General features: G+C 44.8%; 1 protein-coding gene across 5 annotated transcripts in view; it reads left to right on the top strand.

Annotated features, from left to right (window-relative positions):
* DHX30 (DExH-box helicase 30) overlaps window positions 1-17,317 on the top strand; it is a 41,855-nt gene that overhangs the window by 18,390 nt on the left and 6,148 nt on the right. For all 5 annotated transcript variants that reach the window (XR_009747059.1, XM_061474437.1, XM_061474439.1 and 2 more), the window contains 10 exons: window positions 2,898-3,028; window positions 5,316-5,426; window positions 7,576-7,931; window positions 8,717-8,843; window positions 9,549-9,698; window positions 10,452-10,604; window positions 12,161-12,982; window positions 14,146-14,224; window positions 15,629-15,733; window positions 16,811-16,986. Coding sequence is in view for 4 of the 5 variants with exons in the window: in XM_061474437.1 (XP_061330421.1) it covers window positions 2,898-3,028; window positions 5,316-5,426; window positions 7,576-7,931; window positions 8,717-8,843; window positions 9,549-9,698; window positions 10,452-10,604; window positions 12,161-12,982; window positions 14,146-14,224; window positions 15,629-15,733; window positions 16,811-16,986 (2,210 nt within the window). In the remaining variant the exon portion in view is untranslated. The remainder of the gene's footprint in view (window positions 1-2,897; window positions 3,029-5,315; window positions 5,427-7,575; window positions 7,932-8,716; window positions 8,844-9,548; window positions 9,699-10,451; window positions 10,605-12,160; window positions 12,983-14,145; window positions 14,225-15,628; window positions 15,734-16,810; window positions 16,987-17,317) is intronic.

Raw genomic sequence — 17,317 nt, 5'->3', positions numbered from 1 at the left:
TGCTGTGTGAGTAGGTAGGAATACTATGTTTGCTGTGTAATTACAGAAAATTGGGTTGTAGTTCTTTGTTAGGCTGAGACCGTTTTCATGCTCTCCTGGCCAATACATAGAAGGTAATTAATGGACAAATAGCATTCAGAAATCAGACTACTTCCTGCCTATTCCCCTGTAATTGTCCAAGGATTTTGCCCATGTATGTGTGAGAAACAGCAGCCGGTGGGTTGTTTGTATTATTCTTTACAATGGGAGATACCATGGCTGAGCATCATGCAGAGAGGAGAGTGGCAGAAAGCCCATTGTGTGTCGCACAGTCTTTTCAGTATCAATACAGTTGAAGGAGATTGAGCAGGCAGCAGGTTTAATCTGTTCATTTTGATGCTGCCCCCTAAATACCAGCTTGTCCTCTATGTACTGGGTTGAAAAGTAATGCCAACTTGAGGCCGTTCCAGCTGGGAGTGAGAATTAGCCAATTGTCAAATTACAATGCGACCTGTCTTCAAATGATACCCAGCTCCCAACAATGTTATCGCGTGCCACGGAGGTTGTATTTCAGCATCTCCCTGTATATGTTAAGGAACCCAAATTCCAGTATTTGGTCCATTGGGGTTCTGAAAGTGGTTTCTCTGAGATTCAGGTAATTTGGAGGAAGAAGCTTCAAAACTGGGTGTCACCAGTAATTACTTTTTTCCTGAGCTCTGGGTCAGCATGCTGTTTTGTTTTTGGTTTTGTTTTTGTTTTGTTTTGCTTTGTTTTTTTTTCTCTTGAGAGGATGATATAATCAGCAGCGTGCTTTTTTTTTCCCTTTCTGTTACCCAACACAGTCAGACAAGGTTTGGGCCTGCAGTGGTACAGCATAACTCTTCTGCTTTCCCTGAAACACCTGTGATTTCTCATTCGGTCAACTTTTGGGTGAGCCCCCATAATATATACCCATAACTGCAGTTTGCCTTCACTGAGCAGCCTCTTGATGAGTGTCTGTTCCACATGCCTGTGTTACTGAGCCTCTCTTTAAGTGCTTGCTTTCTTCTCCGGAGCTGGTTATTGTGTATCTTCATTACAACAACTCCACAGTCAAGAGTTTTTGGCAAACAGGATGGCAGATCTTGATGATGCTCTCATGAGTGTGACTCTTGGGTCATTATTCCTTGGAGTTCGTAGCTTAATCTGAAATTCCAGATTACGGTGGTACCAGTGATAGTGTGTTGTTGACTTATGATTTAGCTTCCCCTGAATACCCATAGAGAATTAGAAGCTTGTAAAAAGTAGTGCTCAAACCCATTGGTGGCCTGCAAGATCAATGAAGTTCTAACTGCCTGGAGAGCATGCATTTTGCATGCTGAACATAGGATGAGAGGGGCTAGGCTGTGCTTGCTGCTGCTGGAATGGAGATCCCATTCCTCTTTCCTGTTCTCTTGCACTGCTTTTGGTACCTGCAGGACGTGCAGTTGGCTGATTTACTTGTGAGCCCAGTAAAAACCTGAGTAATTAATTTTTCTGGTTTAGCTTTCTGTCAGATCAGGGCTGCCCATGATCTCCCAGTACAGTTGTGTTTGTGCCAGAGCTGGAGCAGTGGTAGTGCCAAAGCCTGGGAGAAGCAGTGTCTGCCCCTCACAGCAGCAGTGAGCTGTTGGATCTGCCTATTTGTGTAGCATAACTACCTCTGGAATTGTTACCACATTAAACTTAATCTGATCTTGCTTGGGCTGCTGCTCAAATAAAGGCTCTTCCCTATAGTGCTGAGTGCAACAGGAATGTGTGTGAGGGCTATGTTAGAGCAGCTTCTTCACCAGCTAAAGCTTCTGGTGTTGGCACCAGGGAGGAGGCTGGAACATGAGGTGGGTGAGATGTTGCTCTGTCTGGGGGCAGTCTGGTTATTATTGTTACTGTTGTTTTCAAATGAGTGATTTGAACTGATCCACTAATATCTCCTTCCTGCAAGGGCTGTAGCCTCATCCATCAGGGCAGGGGATATGCGCTGGCCAGTCCTACCTGCCTCTGGCACTGCTGCCTCTGGCACTGCTCCTCGGTTTCCTCCTTGAGCTGGTTTATGTCCAAAGACCATAGGCAAACTTCTTTCTGGGGGTTCTCTGAGCAGTGAGTGCAAAATCGCATTCCCAGCCTCTAACCAAGCCATCTCAATCAATTCAGGGAGAAGCCTCTAAGTGTTATTTCATGTTACACTCTAGATCCAGCCACTGGTAGAACTTATGTGTTATTACGACCCTTGATTTAACCTTGAGGTGATACATGTGATTCAGGAGGGGGATGCACTTACCAAGTCTGATCAGAATAGTTATTGCTCAGTTTGTTTTCAATATCAAAGAACAGACACAGAGCTGCTTTTGCCTCCATAAGTGAGGAGACGGCACCAACTCCATGCTTTAATCTGGGCTTTGAATTCTGTGCTAAGATATTTGTATTCAGATTCCACATATAGTTTGTTGTTTTTTTTCTTGTTGATACTATGTTCTTTCTTGCAGAAAAAAGTCTTTCCAGACTGTTAGGTGATTGCTAGTGCCACTGAATCATGAAGTGAATCTGTCAGTGCTGCAATTCTAAGTAGAGGATATCAATACTTTTAAAAGAGGATGGGGAGAAACAGCCTGTGCATTTTGGGAGAAGAATGGCACATATGGTATTGCTGCCTATTTTGGATTTGCAGTGTCTGTCATCTTCCATTTGGAGCTCAGGAGACTTTGCACTCCTGTGTGCTGTTTTGCTGATGCCTGGAGATGTAGGTGAACCACTTAATACCTCTGCTTACTTTTCTATCTGTAACCTCAGAGACATGAATGCTCGCAGAGCTGCAGTGAAGCAGGTGTCAGAACATGTCTTTGAACAGGACTGCACAAGAATTCTAAGGCATTTAGATCCCCTGTTGTTTTTTTTTCTTTTAGATTCCAGAGACTTATTAAAAGAATTTCCACAGCCTAAAAACTTGCTTAACAGCGTGATTGGACGAGCCCTGGGCATTTCTCATGCAAGGGACAAGCTGGTGTACATCCACACCAATGGGCCAAGAAAAAAGGTAATCCTGTTGTGCTGGGATGGGTGGTGAGTAGGTGTGTGGCACATGGAGTGGGAAGTGAGCCAAGAAAGCTCCCAGTCCAAGAAGTAACTCTGTAGTAGAGAAAATTACAGAAGTGTTTTGATTCCAGTTATATGATCTTTCAAATAAGAAATGTTCTCATGTCTTCCTGTTTCTCTTTATTTTCACATACTTTAACAGGTATATAAACGTAGGTGCTGTCCTCCTTTTATGTATGTAAAGATGGATTTTTTTTTTTTTCTTTTAAATAGCTTGCTGGAACCAGCTTTTCTCAGCAGAGGCATGTATTCTGCACTCAGATGTGTATCCGACTACCTTAGAAAATAAAAATTTAAATGCTATACTTTAGCCCTTGGTAGGCCTGGATTTTATTGTAGACTCTAATAAAACAAATGCCTAAGCCTACAATATTAAGTTGCAATCAGCAAAGAAGAATTTGTTTGCAGTGAAGGGGGGCTTCTAATCCTACTTAAGGGCAAAATGAAATACAGATTCCTTTTTCTTTTTTGTGAAATGAAGCAGAGGAGTTGCAAACAGTTTGCCAAGTGGTTTGAGCTCTTACTGGGATGCGAGAGGCCCACATCCAAAACTGCTATAAACTTCTGCTATAAACGGAACAGAAGTTCTTAACCGATGGGTGCTCTCTGTTCAAGACCTTGCCTTCTTTTATCATACCAGCTCTCCTTCTATTGCTGAGAGCGCTTTCCAGCTGAAGTTTAACTGTAACATACATTCCAGGAAAAGATTCAGTTCTGATGGATTAACATTTTCCAATAGTATTCTGCCTGAAATTTCCCAGTTTTTATTACCACATCCTTTTTAAGCATCCCTGCATTTTATGCAATACATAAGTAATAATTACTTTAGAGTTCCTTTTTTATTTATGAGTTGTTTTTTCTTGCTTCTTCCTTGAACAGTAATGCAGTTTCCTAACTTAAACTTTGGAATACCATAACCAATGCTTCATCATTTTAATTTGCGTAATCAGTTCACATTCTTGTTAGTGTTTAATAGATTAATGTTGAGGATAACTTCTGGTTAAAAACAAAAACAACAACTAAAAAAGGAGCTCTTGTAAAAAATGAGGATTGAATCACAAAAAGAAACCCCAAACATAACCAAAACCCAACAACCCAGAAAGTGTCTGGGAATGGAAGGATGGGTGAGACAACTTGGAAAAGTCTCAGTTGGAAGTGAACAAGGTTTTTTTCATGAGCACCAAGTAACTTGGCCTTCATGAGACAACTTTTTTTCTCATCAGATCTGTGCCTTTTCATGCCTAGCCCCTAGGCAAAGTACGCAGCAATTTCCTACAGCGAGATGAGATTCAGATGGCTGGCAGGCAGCCAGCCAGCTGTAGACTGTTGAAAAGTCAGGAGCCTTTTTGCTAGCTTTATAGGTGGGGTTTTCCCAGCAGACTGAAATGCCACCTTTCATCTTTGCTGTAGAAACAGGAGAGAATTCCTTAGGCATTTCCCTCTTTTGAGCCTTGCAGAAACTCAGCTGCAGGATCTGCAGGGCCAGGAGTAGAACGAGTTCTTGATCTGGAGTGGTTTTGTTTTTTTTAAAGGACAGGGTTCAGCTCTCAGCATTTGCCTCTGCAGGTTTTTCAGCTGCTCTCATCCAACTGCACTGGTGTAAGAGGAGCTCTGGTGGTACTGTTAGTTCTCTTAATAGCTTGTGTTGGGCAGCATGTCCTGAAGACTAGGTTCCTGTGTGCTACCATGAGTATGGTAGCCTGTGTAACTGTGGTACAATGTGCTGCTGGTTAAAATTAGAATAAGGAAGCAGTTAGGAAGATTTGCTTGCCAATACAATTGGAAATGTGTTGGAGGGTGAATGGTGCTTCTCAGACATGGTCTGGTATGCTGCACTGTACATAAGAACAGTTAACCGAATCTGAATTGTTCTTGTAATGCGCTATTGGCATTTGATTCCTCTGAGCTGCCACATTGCCGCCTGTGAAACTCCAGCTCTGGAGTATGTGGCACTGTGCTGGCAGTCAGCCTGGCTTCTGGGTCTGGCCCAGCCCTGCAGCTTCTGTGTGACTGTGAGCAACTCCTGTCCCTTTTTCAGGCTTTTCTTTCTAAAAGACTGTAATGGAGCTTCCCATAAAAGTGACCAAACAAGTGGTTTGTTTAAGATTTTTCATTTGTAGTTCTCTTATTTGCCCAGAGTTCAGAGATGTTTGAAATAGGTATGCTCCTGCTGGAGGAGAGGGATTATTCTCTACTGTCTCACTTTGCTGCTTATATTTGCTTTTCAGAAAGTCACTCTGCATATAAAGTGGCCTAAGAATGTGGAAGTGGAAGGCTATGGGACCAAGAAGATTGATGCTGAGAGGCAGGCAGCAGCTGCAGCATGTCAGCTCTTCAAGGTGAGCTTATGCTCCTCTTTATCTTGAGCAAACAGGCCTTTGAGTGTGCAGGCCTTGTCCATTTTGGCAATGTAATTTCTGACTTTTCTCTCTTTTTACCTGTTCCCTTTCTTAATTGGCATGTCTGTTAATCAAGGGTAGAGAGTGAAGTCTTGAGCTCTCTGAATCCATTTGCGCTTAAAAGCCTATTTGGTTCAGCCAGGTGTGAACTCACTAAATTGAGTTCTGACCTTTGTTTGTTATGCCCTAGACCATAATCGGATTTATCTTATTCTCAGCATCTGTGGCTAGTAGAGCTTCCTTCAGGTATATTTGCTGTTACTGTTCACTAATTTACACTTGTGTCAAGCTATCAGTATGTGTTTGCAAGCACAGTACTTGGAGGCTCTTGCTTCCTCTTTATGTAAGCCATAGTGTGGTGATCACGTGTTCTGTTTTATGATTACTCTTTTAAAGTTATGCTAATCTGCTGCTATTTTGTGGCTGGAAACAGTCAATATTTGTGCACTGCCAGTATCAAGCAATTACAGTAGAGTTATAAATGTCACGTTGAAGATAGTGTTACATAGCTGAGAATAAGATGCAGTTTTCTCTTCAGCTCTGCCACTGACTGTTGTCTCTTAACCTCAAGCGAGTTGGCTTTGGAGCTTCCCATTCATGTATATAGTAAGAACAGTGATATTTTCCCACTAAGGAGCTTAGAAAAGATGCTGCAGATGCTCTAACAGTAAGAGAGCTTTTTGATTTGCTTGTAAATCAAGAAAGCTACATTAAGAAATAACTAGCCTTCAAAAGTTAAAAATTGCAGCATGAAACTTTCTTCAGCAGGCCCCTGTTTCTAGGCTGGTTTCTTGAATTTTCTGATTAGCAAAAGCTGTTTCACTGACCGACTTCATACCACCTGAAGCGTGGTTGATGCTCATTCACTGGAAATATATTGTTTCAGCCTCACTATTCAGTGCACAACAAAAGCATTATTCCCTAATTTCTTTGTGAGCCTGCAGGTTTTCAATGGAAAAAAATTCTTACCTACACTTACACTATATTTTTCCCCAGATTTTGAAAATGGCTAAACTGTACTTCAGTGTAGAAGTTTAAAGCCTCAGCAGTCTGAAGCCACAGATCCAGCATACAAAGCTTTAACTCTGGTGCTTTGCCCGCTAGACCTGTAACCTAACAAGATATTAATGATGGAAAGCTACAGCAATAGCTACAAATGCTTTAAATAAATAGTCATCAGTTGAAGAAAAGTGGCAGTATCTAACTGGTGCAGAGAGTGTCTGAATGTAGTGGCTTAGAGTACAGCAGCTGGCAAAGTGAATTCTTGCTGTCTGAGGCACTCCTGCAGCATGAAATAACACAGTCTTGTGTGATACATGGGCATTGAGAGGCCTAAAGGTGTAGCTTCTAATTTATTGCAATGGTCTGGTAAAACATGGCACATGTTGCACTTTAGGTATGCTTGGAGCTTTGTGTAAGGTTCAGTCCTAAATGCAGGTGGTAGGCCAGCAGTGATTAGGAACTATTCTGTTTCAAAAGCCACTAGGTTAGGGAGGTCGTACTACTGCTTATACAAATAACTGTTCCTGTGAAATGAAAGGAGGTGAGCCATTCCCTGAATTTTCCCATCTTGTGTTATTCAAGGTTATGCTTGTTTAGACTAGGCTTTCCAAAGAGAGATGCATTTAATCCTTCAAGGTAGGTTTCAAAACTTAAGTATGCTAAATATAGTTGATAGGAAAATATTGATAAATCTTGGCCCACCCTTTCTAACAAGCCATGAGATGCTAAGCAGTTGTGCCCTGGGAAGTGAAATTAGTGAACAGATTCCCTTTCTTAAGAAATAATGGTACAAGAAAAGCTTTAAGTTTCTGGAAGTCCTTTTTCTTTCTCTCTTCTTCTGCGGGACATGAAGAAGTTGCTCCTGCATTTCTCTCCTTTACCAGATGTGTTTTGGTTTCCTGCAGTTCATAGAATCACATAGTGGTTTGGGTTGGAATGGACTTTAAAGACCATCCAGTTCCAACCCCCCTGCCACAGGCAGGGACATCTTCCACTGGAGCATCCTATGCCAAGCCCCGTGCAAACTGGCCTTGAACACTTCTATCTCTTTACTGCAGCTAACAATGAATGCATTTCTCTGTTGCAGGGCTGGGGTTTACTGGGGCCCAGAAATGAGCTCTTTGATGCTGCAAAGTACCGTCTCCTTGCTGACCAGCTTGGCTGTCCGGATGAGAGGTGGTGCTCAGAAGGAAAGTGGCGCTCCAAGTCTGGACCATCTCTTGCTGACTTGTCAACTTGCTGGCGACGGATGGAGCCAGATGATGCCATCCAGCCCATGGAACAGGGCAGGATGCCTAAAGCAATGAGAAGAGAGGAGCTGGAGGAAGGGGAACTAGAGGAAGGGGAACTGGAGGAAGGAGAGCTGGAAGAAGAAGCAATTGATGTTTCTGATTATCTGCCTATGGCACATCCGGATGCTCGAACCCCAGGCAGAGATGCAAGGTATGTCTGCCCTGATAGCTACTAAGCCAAGGCAGTAAATGGGAGACTTTGGTAGCTTGTGCACCTGTGCAGTTCAACATAGTTGAGCCGCAGCTTCCCACGTTCCTGGTGAGCCCTGTAGAGGGGCTGAACACTGTCTACTGCACCATTCCTATGCGAGCAGTAGCCAAGCAGCCTGGTTTCATGCCTGACTGTCCTCATGAGGGGATTTGCAGGCTTCTTCTCTGGGGTCTTTCCCTCTGGATAGACTGCTGCCTACTTATTACCTACCTGCCTGACAGTTCTGGGTCTAAAATGATTTCTATTCCCAGAAATTGTGCGCTTAGACCTTTTTTGACCACCCTGGTTTTGAGGGCAATATTGAGTCCGCTCCTTTCCATCACCATAGTTGCTTGCTTGACTTCATATTTATGAACACAAATCTTGCATTTTTAATAGTCAACAGGAGTAAAATCTCTAAGGCCCTGATGGTAGAGGTTGGTTTTAGGGATGCTCTTTGTATTCAGAATTATTTATTAAATCTGTTAAAAGCTGTTGGTGTTGTCAGGTTTGCAGTGTTAGTCTAAAGGTTTCATTGCTTTTTAGTAGGTGGCATTGCTGGACTGGGTGATTGTTACATGATGGACAGATTTCAGTCACAAGATACAGCTTGACTTTCCAGATGATCAAGAATTATCTGTGCCTTTAACTACTTAGTTTCAGGACCTCAGTAGGAGACATAAGGTGAGGTAGGTCTGAGCACAGAGCAGATATTACTGTACCAACTGTTCCCATCTTCCATCTAGCCGAGGAGGGAGTTCCATTGAAATGACAGATGACAACACTGCCATTCGTGCCCTGACGCAGTTCCCACTTCCCAAAAATCTCCTGGCCCAAGTGATTCAGATTGCAACTTCTTCCTCCACGGTCAAGGTAAGGTACTGTTTGACTCATGCCAGGGATGAAACTCAAAGACTCCAACTGGAGTCACTTTGGATGCTTTTGGGGGGGCAGTTGCGAACAAGGGAGAGAATGGAAATTAAAAATAGGTTTAGAAAAATCAGCCTGAAGAGCAAGGAAAAGACTTTGTGGTGAGAATTGAGGGAATATTTTAATAGAAACATGAGGAATGTTGTTACTTGAGGCCAGGGCAATAGAGGAGCAGCTGTCTGAATTAAGGGGAATATTTTTGAAGGCAGTAGGTTTGCATTTCCCCACATATCTGCAACAAACAAAAGTTTGGTTACTTGGAGCAATGTGTAATTTCTGTGCTGGTGGAATCTTTCCAACAACTCAATCCTTGCCAGTATCCAGTGATCCTCCTCCTTGGTATGTGTCACCCACCTCCTTTCCAGACCTTATGTGCTTAGCAAACAGTAGCTGTGCTCCACCCCGTAGGCTCTCCACACAGCTGCCTGCTCTCACTTTTGTGTAGCCAGTGCTTTCTGAGTTGGGGGGTTCAACTGGGTGCAGTAAACCTGTTCTACTGAACTGTTTAAAAAAAATCAAAGCAAACAAACAAAAAACCCAACAAATTAATCTCTGCCCAAAAGTATTGAGGTGTATTTGGAAATGCCTGCCTAGTTATGTAGTCTGTTAACACCTCCCCACATCCGTTGTTTTTGATGTGTTTCTTAGGAATACATGCAGTTCCGTACAGTAGGCACCAAGACCAAGATCTGCAAGCTCACGCTCCGCTGGCCCTGTCCCATGACTTTTGCTGCCAAAGGCCGTCGCAAGGTGGAGGCAGAAAACAAAGCAGCAGCACTGGCCTGTCAGAAGCTGAAGGTAAGTGCATATAGCTCCTACATCCTACCAGTATCAACTGGTCTGAGTAGAGGCTCCTTGCACCTGACTTCCGTGTTTGAGCAGAGTGATGCCTGAAACTTTCTAATCCTTGACTTCTTGTTTAATAAACACAGATTTCCAAATCTTAGGATTCAGGGCGTGCTGCTCTTGTACCCATTCAGTGTCTGACCTGTGAAGGCTGTTACGCTTGTTTTGAGCCCTCAACAAAAAGTGATGTGTAGGGATCACCTGGAAGTGTTAGCTTGTTCTCTTTGCTACCTTGCTGCTGTTTACTGAGTCAGACTTATCTTCTCATTCTTGTAGGTGAATTAATCCAAACATTTTGTTGCAGACCCTAGAGTCAGCAGAGGGGACATCCAAGAATGGTGTAGTACTTACTGTTGAATTGGCACAACGTATCAGTACCATAGCAAGATAGCTACCAGCCCTTGCAAGAGGGTTTTGTCAGATACAGTCGTGACTGCTGTTTCTTTGGTGGGTCTGTTTAAGACCTTTGTTTGAGCATTGTGTTAGGAGCAGGTATGACTTGGCTTCAGTGTGTCTTTTTCACTGGTGAGTTGAGGTGAGATCATGTTTTGTTTCTTGCTATGGCTAAAGCAGGAAGTGATGTATTTGGGATATAGGGTAAGGAGTGAGCTTAATCAAACATGTAGGACCCACATTCTCTATATACCAACACTTTATATGCAGCAGTCTTGTACCTGACAGCATTGTTTGCCTCCTCCTTTGCAGAGCCTTGGCTTGGTGGACAAGAACAACAACCCCCTCAGCCATGCTATGTACAACATGACTTCACTACGGGAGCTTGGTGAGAACCAGCGGAAACCCTGCCACATCAAAGTCCCTGAGGCAACCCTGCGCAAGATTGAGAACTATCTGAATCACGTAAGGCCTGCTCAGCTGTCTGAGAATCACCTTTGGCTAATCCTGTTTAACTTCAGGAATTACATGTGGTTAAAAGCTTCGTGTTAGAATGTTGAGGGAATTCATGGCTTGATAGATTGCCACAAAACATGGATCGGTCTTTGCTGACCTTTGGGGAAGGGAGGCCCATTCTGGGCAGTGGGCCTTCTCTATATGCATCTGTAATGTTTGTGTGCATTATTTGGCTTTTGGGTTGTTACAGAGTGCACTTTTAGTCTCCTTTGTAAGCTTATGAATGCTGCCTTGTGCAGGCATTTGTTCCATTAAATTCTTTTGTTGTTGAGCCCTGTAGTTTTACATGGAGCAGGTATTGGTACTAGCACATTCCCCTTGGCAGCATCTCTTACAATGTTGTACGTTAGTGGTGGGTGCAGGTCCCCAGGCAGCTGGTGAAGCTTCCACCCAGGAGATCTCTCTTCCTGGTGGACCAGTGTTGCACAGACACCCATAGGAGCTGAAGCAGTGCCAAGAAAAGGTTCCTAGATAGCATTCACTGTCAAAGCAGGAGTTAGCACTAAGGTAAGATGAGGTTGATCATAGCTCAGTGCAAACGCGTGGAGCTTATTGAAGTCATGAAAAGAATGCCTGCACTTGGAAGCTGGCAAGTCACTGATGTGGTATACTTGGGCCTGAACAGTAAAGATCTCGGGTGATCTTTACAGTATCTTTAGAGATGCTGTAAAGCAAATAAGCAATAGTGAATATCCTTTGTAGGACATTCACTAAAGGCCATTCACTAAAAGCCAAGACTCTCACAAAGACAGCAGCTGCTTCTGAATGACCTGCTGTAAGTGACTGAACTAAGGGTGAAAAATGTTGGAAAACCAGCAGCATCTTGAAGGAAATTGGTCTGCCTACCATGCTTTCATGAACATGAGCTGTCACACTGTGCGTGAAAGGGAGGGCTCTTTGAATAAGGCTGAATCCAGAAGTACTGATTTGTAGCTGAGCTTCTAATCTTGCAAACATCTGGGCCAATGCTTTGATTTGTGTTCTTGACAATTTGTGACCTATTGTTGGTCCTTTTAGTTCTTCCTGTGGGATGTGGGACTTCTGTTTTTTCTTCTGCCAAGATAGAATATTTCTGGCTTAGCTGAATGCTTATGTTTTGTGTGAGTTACATGTCTGGGCTTCCTGAGGGGGGCGGGAAGGGTGGTGATGTAACTTGATAGTTTCCAAAAGTTGTCTTTGAGGGTCCGGTGAGTCACTTGCGTGCAGTATAGCCACTGCCTTAGAAAGCTTAAGTTACTGTTTTGTGCCTGTCAGCATTAATACCCCTCTTAAAATAGGGGATGCAATGAGGAAAATGCAGAGAGCTGCCCAAGATAATTCTCATTTTAAATAACCTCAGTTCAGAATGTAAGTGGTTGAGTTGCCTAAAATCTGACAAAAGTTCGGCAAAACTTCCTGGTGACTGCAAAGCCAGTCAGGCTGAGTCTGTTCCAGGCACTTCTTCCTTCCGGTCCTTCTCGGGATCTGATCCTTGTGCCACTGACAACTGTCTCTGTCTCTCCCAGTATCCAGTGGACATCAGGGAATCCAGGCCCCGGATTGCGGATGACATGATGAATCTGAGCAAGGAATCTGGTGCCATAAGTGATGCAATCACAGGGAAGACATATATACCTATGTTGGAAGCAGAAGAAGTACGCCTTAGCCAGAACCTCCTGGCCCTCTGGAAAAGGAGAGGATCCTCGTGGCAGGAGAGCCATCCACTGCCAGTAGATCCTCACAAGGACACCATCCTGTCGGCCATTGAGCAGAACCCTGTCGTGGTAATAGCAGGAGATACAGGCTGTGGGAAAACCACCAGGATCCCTCAGCTCCTGTTGGAACACTACATCCTGGAGGGACGTGGTGCTCGCTGCAACGTAGTGATCACCCAGCCAAGGAGGATCAGTGCCATATCAGTTGCCCAGCGTGTGGCACAAGAGTTGGGTCCCAACATGAGGAAGAACGTGGGCTACCAGGTGCGACTGGAGAGCAAGCCCCCTGCCAGGGGAGGAGCCCTCCTCTTCTGCACCGTGGGCATCCTGCTGCGGAAGCTGCAGGGGAACCCCAGCCTGGAGGGTGTCAGCCACGTTGTGGTCGATGAGGTCCACGAGCGAGATGTCAACACTGATTTCCTGCTCATCTTGCTCAAGGGCATCCAGAAGCTTAACCCTGACTTGCGCCTGGTCTTAATGAGTGCCACAGGAGACAATCAACGTTTCTCACATTATTTTGGGGATTGCCCTGTGGTCAAGGTGCCAGGTTTCATGTACCCAGTGAAGGAATACTATCTGGAGGAGATCTTGGCCAAGCTGGGCCGGCACCGACACCGGCACTATGAGATCAAGGTGGGTGAGTGGGTTAAGCTGTTTCCCTTGGGTGAGGCACTGACTTCTGGCATGTTATCGGGAGGGTTTGGGCTTGGAACTGCTCCCTCTTCCCTGCAGTTGTTGGACACTGTTGAGCTTTAATTCTGTGTCAACCCTCATGAGGTAAAGTCAGCTTAGTAGAATCCCAAAGTATTTTGATTAAATTATGGATAAAGATGACTTCAGATTTGGGCCTAAGTTACTTTTGTCCCTCTTTAATGAGAAGAGTATTTATATTTGAGTAAGCTAACAGCTCATTGTACTTTCCTATGTATATACGTAGACGCAGATTTGAATGTTTGCATACTCTGTGCAAGCCTGGTCCAAGACTTCCCAGCAGTCTGTTACCTAAGTGCTCACTGACCTGTGTGACTGAATTCCCTGACTGCACCTAGTCTTACTGTTCCTCTGGAAAATGCCCTCCAGACACATACTCTTTGCTGTGGGTAGTTTCACTTCAGTTGTGGATCGTGGAGTTACAGAATCATTGAGGTTGTCAGTGCCTTCTAGACATTACCTGGTCCAGCCTGCTGGACTAGAAGCTGTCAGCCTGTTTCTGCAGCCTGTAGCAGTCCCTCCCTGTGGCTGAGCAGCCATCTGGTAGATCAGCCACTTCTCCCAGTTTAGTCTCATCAGCAAATTTGCCCAGGGTGTCCCGTTGCCTTCAGGGCAATCTTTCTGTTGTGGATGGGACTTTTTACCTGTGCTCTTTAAGCTGGCGTAATAGGTGTGTTCCAAATTACTGAGGGATTTAAAAACTGCTGCTCTGTCCCCGGTGGCTTTGAAGTCCCAGGTGCATATGGCACAGTTCTGTCTCCCAGAATTTCACGTTAATTTTTGTTACTTGTTAGATATTGTTCAGTAGAGGTACACAAATCTTGGTTAGCTTCCAAGTCTGGAGAAGGAAAAGAGACTGTATATTCTCACTGTGCAGCAGAGAAAACTGGCAGCAGTTGTGACCAGAGCAGGTTCCAGATGGAGCCAAAACCAGGCTCCTGAGGTTCCTGGCTCCTAGTCTTGGGCAAACTGTCCAAGTACAGGCATTTGTTCTCTCCAGAAGATGCTCTGGGAAGCTGTGTGCCTTTCTGCTCTCTGCTAGATTGCTGCTTATTTATCTGCATGTGTCATCCTGTTCTATCCAGCAATCAGATGATGAATGTGTCCTTGATCTTGATCTCATCACTGACCTCGTACTTCAGATTGATGCCCATGGAGAACCAGGTAGGTTCTGTCTTGCCTGTGTGCCCTTTTGCAGCAGCGGAGAGTGAACCTTGCAGAGCCCAGGCTCTTCACAGAGACAACATGATGCTGAGCTGCCTTCTGCAAGGCCTTCTCGAATTCCTGTTTAACTGAGTAGTCTCAAGCAGTGTGGCATGAGCTGGTTCTGAATCTTGCTAAGACATCATCTGAGTCTTCAGTGCCCCAGTGTTAGTGTCCCAGGATGCAGCTGTTCTGGCAGGATGAGGAACGAAGGGCAAGACTTGTCTGTGCTCCAGCATTTGCAACCTTGTGTCGTGCAATTTAGTTCTTTTTCTGTATTGGAGACCCATCGCTGTTAAATGTCTTTGCCTGGGAGGTTTTTGTGAAGAAGGCAGGTCTCTCAGATGACTTCTAAAGAGTTTTAAGTATTTCAAAGGTAGTAGGTATTGCCTCTCAAACTGCCTGTGACTTGATTTTTTTTTTTTTCTGCCTATAAAACCTTGTCCTAATGAGCTCACAGAAGTAGATACTGCATAGCAAGTATGAAGTCTAGACAAATGTTTCCCTGGGTCTCATTTTGTATAATATCTGGATCTGTCATCACATAATCAGCTAGATTGGAGAAGATCTTTTATGGTTATAAAGGCCAACCATTACCCCAGGACTGCCAGGTCCCCCACTAAACCATGCCACTGAGGGCTTCATCTGCATTTTTTTTTTTTTTTTTTTCAGTTCCAGAGGCAGTGATTCCAGCACTGCCCTGGGCAGCTTGTTGCAGTGCCTGATTACCCTTTTGGTCAAGAAATTTTTCCCAATATCCAGTCTAAACCTCCCCTGGTGCAGCTTGAGGCAATTACCTTTTGTCCTGTCAGTTGTTACTTGGGAGAAGAGACCAGCCCTCACCTCACTACAACCTCAGGTAGTTGTAGAGAGCAATAAGATCCCCCTTGAGCCTTCTCCAGGCTAAACAGCCCCAGTTTCCTCAGCCATTCCTCATAAGCCTTGTGCTCCAGACCCTTCCCCAGCTTTGTTGCTCTCTCTGGATCTGCTCCAGCACTCCGGTGTCTCTGTTGTCGTGAGGGGCGCAGAACTGAGCACAGTATTCAAGGTGTGGCCTCACCAGTGCCGAATACAAAGGGATTGTTAATTCTCTAGTCCTGCCGGCCATACTATTTCTGATACAGGTCAGGATGCTGTCATTCGTTCATGCTGAGGATAATGCAGGTTTCCTTAGAGATCAGCTGGTTGGGGGCATTACAGAGCAAGGCCCTTCTTTTCTTTGGGTTTCTTGGGCTAAAGGTTGCTGTGAACCTAGGCAAATAGTGGGTGTCTCTTTCATGCAGCAGAAGCTGTTTCTGTGTCTGCAGCTGCGGAAGAGCACTTGGATTTCTAGGTTGCTTTTCCTTAACTCTTGCTCTATTTCAGGTGGGATCCTCTGCTTCCTCCCTGGCTGGCAGGAAATCAAAGGAGTGCAGCAGCGCCTGCTTGAGATGCTTGGGTCTCAGAACAGCCGGTACCTTGTCTTGCCAGGTGAGATCGCAGGGCCAGACCTTTCCTCCCCAGCATTGAGGAGAATGGATAGGCCAGTTGACTTGATGAACCCCTTCAAATGTTGAACTCTGTTGCAGAGCGAGCTTGTATGCTCTGGTGTATGTACCTGTTGTGTAATTGTGCATGTCAAGCACAAGTAGCTGCTCCTAATAGAGGCCATCCAAACCTGTATGTGATCAAAGAAACCAGATTCCTGTTTGCCTCCAGCAATTCAGAATTAGGCAAGGAGGAAACTGCCAAATTCTGTCTTGCTGTAGCTGCATGCTGAGCCTACAAAGATCATCAAGACCTGTTCTGTGGGATGGAGATGTACTCTGTAGGTCAGCTTAGGTTAGTGAATTCGTTATCTTGGGAGGAAAATTTTAAACCAAAAGGCAGTATTACTCTGCAAGGCTATAAGAATTTGGAGTTGGTTTCTTTAGGTTTTGTGTTCCCTTTTCAATGTCAAATGAGGCCAGCCAGGAGCACAGCTTTGAGCAGCTCAGTTGCCAGTAAATGCAGGTGTTCTTTAGTGAAAACTCATTTGTTCTTGTGTTCTCCTGCTGTTCCCTGTGGCTGCTGGGAATTTCTTCTCATCACTGATCGCTAATAGGGCAGATGTGTGATGTAGAATAGTTACAGGCCCTTGCTGCTAACTGTTCTTGATCAAGTGAAACCAAGTGGTTATAGGATACCCCACTCCCTTGCCCCTAGGTGTTTTGAAAAGGGGTAGCTGCAGGATGGGAGTGGGCCTTCTGGCTGGGGCCCAGGGATGTTCTGGTGGTGCTGTTGGTGTCACTTGGATGGGAGGTGACTGGGGCTACTGCTGATGTTGAGCCATATTTTGCAGCAGCCAAAATGGAGCTTTCCCAAATGATGTGTGCCAGATTTTTCTGGGGCCTGGCTGACGGGAAACTGCTGACAGTGAATATTTACAAGTGGTGTCCCCATTTCTATCCCGTATTTCTAGAAGTGGGAGGTAACAGTACAAGAAGGCAGAGATTCTCAGCCCTTGTACCTTGGCCTTGTACTGCAAAGCAGCACAGCAGAGCAAGACTGACTAGTTTTATTTCCTAGTGCACTCCAACATCCCCATGATGGACCAGCAAAACATCTTCCAGAGGCCTCCGCCTGGTGTCAGGAAGATTGTCCTGGCTACCAACATCGCCGAGACCTCCATCACCATCAATGACATTGTCCATGTGGTGGACAGTGGCACACACAAGGAGGAACGCTATGATCTAAAGACCAAGGTACTGCTGCTTTCTTGCTTCTGGAATGTACTGGAGCTAGTGGCTGTTTTCAGAGCAACATTTGAGATGCCATTAATGGGATGATAGAGCTGCTTCCCATTAGGAACCTGAAGCACTGTTGCTGTGTCCCTATTTGAGGAATAGTGTTTGACTCATCGTTCAGAGAACACTTTGCCTTTACTAAGCTCCCTGCCAGGCTCCCCACTGACTTCTGCTAAGCAGGCAAAAGTCTGTTGTCTTCAAAGAAATCGAAGGCAAATCCTGCACCCATCCGATCTCTCTATTGCACTGTAGATTTCCCTTTGCTTTCTGTCTTTTTCTATGATTTCAT

Source organism: Pezoporus flaviventris, unplaced genomic scaffold (genome assembly GCF_033815535.1).
Source record: "Pezoporus flaviventris isolate CSIRO_AGI_PZ_B2104156 unplaced genomic scaffold, CSIRO_AGI_Pfla_v1 ptg000079l, whole genome shotgun sequence".
Lineage (NCBI taxonomy): Eukaryota > Metazoa > Chordata > Aves > Psittaciformes > Psittacidae > Pezoporus > Pezoporus flaviventris.
This window is presented reverse-complemented; position numbering and strand designations above follow the sequence as displayed.